Genomic DNA, 6,361 nt, shown 5'->3' with positions numbered 1-6,361 from the left:
TGTCGTGTTATTCGTGTTCCTCATGCTTTCAGGGTCAGGGCTCTCCCCCTAAAAACTTAAACTCCACCCTGCACCTCACCTCGGTGCGCAGTATCCGCGGGACCCCGCTCCTAGCTCGCTCAATGACTGGATGAAGCACTCCAAATGCGCACTATGGAGCGTTATAGAAGAGAGGAGGACTGGGGAGATGGAGGAGAGCTAGCACGAGATGAGACGACGGAGGAGCAGTGAGGAAAGAGAGGGGTAGAGCCGCCGTCGGTGCCGCCGGCCTCTGCCACGGGGCTTGCCGAGTATAGGTCAGCAGCCGTGCTCCCAGCGAGAATGGAGAGGAGAGGAGGGGGACGTGAAGGAGAAGGGAGGGGGAGTGAAGGATGAGACGAGAGAGAGCGATAAGAGAGATGAGAGAGAGAAGGACAGGGGACATGGAAGGTAAGGGGAGAGGAAGGGGAGATGAGAGAGAGAGAGGAGAGAGCAGGAGAGATAGCGTTAAGAGAAGAGTGGATGGGCATGAAGGCAATGCGAGCATGAGAGAGATATAAGAGTAAGGGAGAAGAGGGAAAGAGACAAGACGAATAGACATTAGTAGCACATGCATTATAGAGAAATCGCCCACCGGATATGGGTTGCCGAGAGAGAAGAGAAGTAGAAGAAACGGGTGCGAATGGCCGAGGGAGTCAAGAGAGCGAAGGTAGGGGTAGTAGGAAGAGCCGGCCAGACACATCGTCATATAGCGGTCCCTGACCCTGCACTTCCAGTCCGTGAGTGCCACTTCACGATCTGTTTGGGCAGGTTATATAGCAACGCGTGGTCGCTGTTCGAATGTGAATGCCTAGCGCCAGGCTGTAGTATCGCTGCGTTAGTTACTGCCCCTGGCAGGTGCGTTATTGAGAAAGCAAGCCTACATTACCAACTCCGAATATACTGACCCGCACTCCGCGACACCATTCGCACCCCCCACCCGCCATCCCTCTCCGATTCACCATTTAAGTAATATTTTTTATGTAGGAATCTATTTTTATACTACTATTATTATTATTATTATATAGACAAATATATATTAATATTATGGTGTTATTCGTGGTTATGCCTTTTATACATGCTGTAATACTTTGTACGACGCGATCGTTTCTTCAAATTGCCACGCGATATGGTTCTGCCATATCGCGTTGAGGCTGGGCGGAGATTTTCGGCTTTAGGAGGAGAAATGCGGCCACCTCGGGGAGAAGTGTACGTGTGTTTGAAGCTATATATATATATATATATATATATATATATAATATCAAAGAGCGTATTAAGTATGCTTAATACTTAATACGCTCTTGATAATTATAACAAAACAAAGTTTTTATTCACTTTTGATATATTGTTGTGAAATCATCATAAGCTGCTGTAAAAATGAAGTCATTGTGAGATGCTGTGGTAATGAAGTCATTATGGGAGGATGCGATGTTGGGTAGAACGAGAGTCATATGATAGGACAGAGAATGCGCGACTGTGCAGAGAGAGAGGAACGCACGAGAAGTCATTATGCAGATGCTGTGCGGTAATGAGAAGTCATTATGAGATGCTTGTGGTAATGAAGTCGTATATGAGATCGCCTGTGAGGTAATGACGTCATGTAGAGATAGCTGGGATGGCAATGGAAAGTGCATAATATTAGATGACGTGAGAGATGGGACGACAATGTGAGAAGTGCATTGTGAGATTGCTGTGGTAATAAAGTCATTTATGAGCATGCTGTGTGATCGAAAGTCATTATTGAGGATGCGAGATGTGGGTAATGAAGTCATTATGAGATGCTGTGGTAATGAGTCATTATGAGATGCTGTGGTAAATGAAGTCATTATGAGATGCTGTGGTAATGAATAAAGTCAATTGTTGAGGATTGCTGTAAGGTAATGCAAGTCATATTGAGAGATTATGAATATGTAAATGAAACCGTCAATGGTTACGCGTGTGAATAAGCCAAGCCAGCGATACGTCATAATATATATAGCTTCTTTTTTTTAATAAGCTACTGTGGTAAAAATATTTGATTATCAATAATAGGTTTTTAATTAATTGATTTGATCAACACTAAACATTTTGTGTCTATTTGTATATACCATTGTATATCTTAAGTATACATCTTGCACGTTACATAAACTCTGTGCGAGCAGTGTGTGAGGGTGACTGAGAGCTCTGCTTGGCCCTCGCTACTCAGAACAAACGCAACGCAAACGCGGCAAAAAATCAACCAGTGAAAACAAAACCAGTAGCCTCGACATCTGACGTAAGCTGACATTTTCATTGGTTGATTTTTTGGGTGCCGTTGAATTGTTTTCGGTTTCGAAAGAGAAAACAAAGGCATTTTTGGAGTGCCGACACGGGCGATGACGATCGCCGCAGCAGCTCACTGTTTTTTTTGGGGCATGAATTGCGAGGCGACGATTTTTCATTTTTTCGTAGTTTCTAGCGATTGTCACTTTGCTTTCTTTCGGCAGCCGGGGTATGTGGGTGAGAGTTGAGGTAGTGAGGGAATTCGTGAGTTGGCGATAGGGTCGGAGGGCAGAAGGAAGGGCAAACGCTGGTTGGGCGGCAGGGCAGGCAAGCGACGCAGGCGAGAGAGAGACGAACGCCGGAGGAGAGAGGAGAGCGAGCAGAGAGAGAGATGGAGAGGAGAGAGGAGAGATGGAGAGAGAGAGGGATGGCGACAGAGAGAGGAAGAGGGAGAAGCGAGGTGAGCAGAGAAGAGAAGAGGATGAGATGGAGAGAGAGATGAGGAGAGGGCGAGAGGAGAGAGATGGGACAGGACAGAGGAGAGAGAGAAGAGAGACGAGCAGAGAGACGGAGAGAGACGAAGAGAAGACGGATGAGAGAGAGAGAGAGAGATGAGAGGGAGACGGAGAGAGGCCGAGAGTGACGAAGACAGTGAGAGAGAGAGAGAGCTTCCTGAGAGAGATGCAGAGATGAGAGAGGAGAGAGAGAGAGAGAGAAAGAGAGGCAGATGAGAGGAGAGAGGAGAGAAAGAGACCTCTCTCTCTCTTCTCTCTCTCTCTCTCTCCTCTCTCTCTATCTAACTCTCTCTCTCTTTCTCTACTCGACCTGCAGGGAGTCACCTTGAGGACGGACCCTGACGGAAACATCTACTGCAGACGCCTAACAGACGCTGACGTCATCGTAAAACGTCATTCGCCCGCCGACGGATTCTACGCGGAAGAAGAAAGCAGTGACGCGGTCGCCTTTGATGAAGAGGTCAAGGTTGGTAAACCAATCGATTATCGATTGATACTAAAATCAATTTAAATATAGAACATTCGGTGTCGTAGTCGGTGCGTAGGGCGTATCGATGTGCCAAATCAAGAATAACTGTAATTATATAGTTGAGCGTTGCGCCGACAGATGGCGCGTCTCTCGCTTTGTCGTGGCTAATGACCCGTGTCGCGAATAAAGGAATTACTAATTAAATACTTAATTAATTCATTATTTAATTTAAATTAATGCCATATCTATAAACATTCGCCGTATAACATCCGCCATATAACATCCGCCACATCTGATTATCTGCTATTTTGGCATCTCACACTCGCAGATATTCTGCCACGCAAACTCCATCTTGCATCTATCTGATTATCTGCAATTTCGCTATCTCACGCGCAGATATACAGCCATGAAAAACTTCATGTTGTATCTATCTGATTATCTGCAATTTTGCTATCTCATGCGCAGATATTCAGCCATGAAAAACTTCATGTTGTATCTATCTGATTATCTGCAATTTTGCTATCTCATGCGCAGATATTCTGCCACGCAAACATCATCTTGCATCTATCTGATTATCTGCTATTTCCGTATCTCACACGCTCAGATATTCAGCCACGCAAACTCCATGTTGCATCTATCTGATCATCTATTATTTCGTTATCTCACACACGCAGATATTGAGCCACGCAAACTTCATCTTGCATCTATCAGATTATCTGCGATTTTGCTATCTCACACGCGCAGATATTCAGCCACGAAAAACTCCATGGTGTATCTATCTGATTATGTACCTGTAATTTCGCTATCTCACACGCGCAGATATTCCGCCACGCAAACTCCATGTTGTATCTACCTGATTATCTGCAATTTCGCTATCTCACTCGCGCAGATATTCAGCATGGCGAGCTACAAGCGGCTGGTGGCAGAAACGCTGACTGAGGCGACCTACCTCAGCCGCTGCAGATTCCTACAACTGCGCTGCTTCGTCGGCCTCGCTTTCGTCACGGAGAGCTCTGATTGGCTGACGACGCCATGTTGGATCTGTCTGATCAACATCGCCGCGCTCGACTACCTGCACAGCTGCATCCAGCAGCTGAGAGCTCGTCGCCATGGCAACGCCGACGCGAGGTAGTCTGGAGTAATGACGATTATGGCGACATCTGGCGGTGGGAAACGGAGTTAGTTTGAGGTTTGGTGTGAGGTGTAATCTTGACACTAGTTGTACCTAGCTTATTTAAAGCGCGTTAAGTATTTTTCTGGAATTCGCACCAGACCTGTGGTTTGTAGGTAAGGTTTGGTTTGTCCCGAGTATAGTTATAGATAAGGTAGAGTCCAGATGTTGTAGCATATTATAGTATGCAGCGAGGGTGAAATGAAATGACTTAATCTTCCGCTTGCTCCGTTGATACACGCGCGCGCGTGTTAGTGCTAAGTAAGGCTAGGTTTACACTACCGACTTTATGTTGGCGAATTGGCGAGTTGGCGAAAATAGAACATGTTCTAATCTCCCAACTAGTTGCTATCGATCGGTTGATCGCGCAACTTTCGCGTTTACACTGCCGATTGTCGGTTGTATAGTTGGGAAGTCGCCAACACAAAGTCGGTAGTGTAAACCTAGCTTAACGTTGTTTAGATCTGCCGCTGACTTCATTATTTCAGCGAGTGAGAGAGAACAGTAAAAGTCGCAAGAAGATGAACGTGCACTTATTTCACGGTCAATCCCCACAATGCGTAACCTGTGTCTAGCACAACAGATATTTAAATGGATTTGTGTTGCGAAAACGAATTCACTATTTGCATTATCGCTATGGAATCCGTGATGAACTCGTTATAAGAAGTGAACAACGATTATTCATGCTTGCGCAGACGCGTGCGTGACGTCACACTGACCGATCTGTGCGCTCAAGCGGAATAATTCCTTTCGCATTCAACAGGAGGATTAGACCCGTTATAATCACTTCCGTTCTTGTTATAGTATGCAGACGCGACATTCCACGAACGCAAGGAGTTATGATACTGGATAAATATATATAATGATATCTTTGTTACGTGGTCCTAGTGTAATTATGAGATAGACAGCGCGATAGTGTATCTAGGAGGCTTATATAAGACGCAATAAAAACGAAAAAAAAATGATTACCGAACAAAAAATGATGCCCGAGTCACGCGATGGGGCCACTGTTGCGTTGCGTTGCATGTACGGATTATTTCTATGGCTATACGTGCAGATATCCCATTTTACACATATTTTATATAGGTATCTATAGTATGTTTACACATTTATATATATATATATATATGTGTGTGTGTGTGTGTGTGTGTGTGCGTGCGTGTGTGCGTGCGTGCGCGCGTGTGTGCGCGTGTGTGTGGTTCTTTTGGCTATGTAATCTTTATCACAATTATCTCATCGAGTCGCTAGAGATATAAAACTCTATAGCTGCCTATAACCGTGACCAAGCAGACAATGAAATAACGCGAATGAATGAATAAGCAGACAATGACGCACAGACTCGGGTGACGTCACTGTTATGTAGGTACACGTGGCTATAAGGCCGATATCGGTACGAACTTTGAGAACTTTTAGAATCGTGTAGAGTTTGTATTTATTCGTTTTTACGCACTAATTATTTATTTATAGATTCGCAAGTACGATGTCGTTTGTTTTCTATATTAAAACCAGGGATTCGTGGTATCATTGTGATTGTTTCGCTTGATGCATTTTCGCTTATTTCGTGTTTTTGTTATCTATAATTATACACAACTATCTATAATTATAGACAATTGTCTATAATTATACATAACGCACTACTTTTATACATAATTATACTGGAACATAACCTGCCTGCCGCATGTTTTTTAATAAACGCGTGTAAGACATAATATGTTGTATTAGTATTCGGGGGTTGGCTCTTACAATTGTTTCTCCGCAAGGTCTCAAAATCAATCTATAGTACAGTAGCAGCCGGAGATCCGGCATGGAAACTATGATTGTTTTTATGATGTATTTGAACATACGCGCACAACGATTCTCACGGACTATCTTGGTAACACCTATCCTCTCTCTCTCTCTCTCTCTCTCTCTCTCTCTCTCTCTCTCTCTCTCTCTCTCTCTCTCTCT

General features: G+C 44.5%; 1 protein-coding gene across 1 annotated transcript in view; it reads left to right on the top strand.

Annotated features, from left to right (window-relative positions):
- The window catches only part of LOC106819154, a gene marked incomplete at its 5' end in the record, with an annotated part of 12,726 nt that extends 7,987 nt beyond the window's left edge, over positions 1-4,739 (top strand). Inside the window, 2 exons of the mRNA XM_014823808.1 lie at positions 3,091-3,240; positions 4,133-4,739. Of these exons, the coding sequence (XP_014679294.1) occupies positions 3,091-3,240; positions 4,133-4,375 (393 nt within the window). The remainder of the gene's footprint in view (positions 1-3,090; positions 3,241-4,132) is intronic.
- Between the last annotated feature and the right edge of the window lie 1,622 nt (positions 4,740-6,361).

This window comes from Priapulus caudatus, unplaced genomic scaffold, assembly GCF_000485595.1.
Source record: "Priapulus caudatus unplaced genomic scaffold, Priapulus_caudatus-5.0.1 Scaffold2904, whole genome shotgun sequence".
NCBI lineage: Eukaryota > Metazoa > Priapulida > Priapulimorpha > Priapulimorphida > Priapulidae > Priapulus > Priapulus caudatus.
This window is presented reverse-complemented; position numbering and strand designations above follow the sequence as displayed.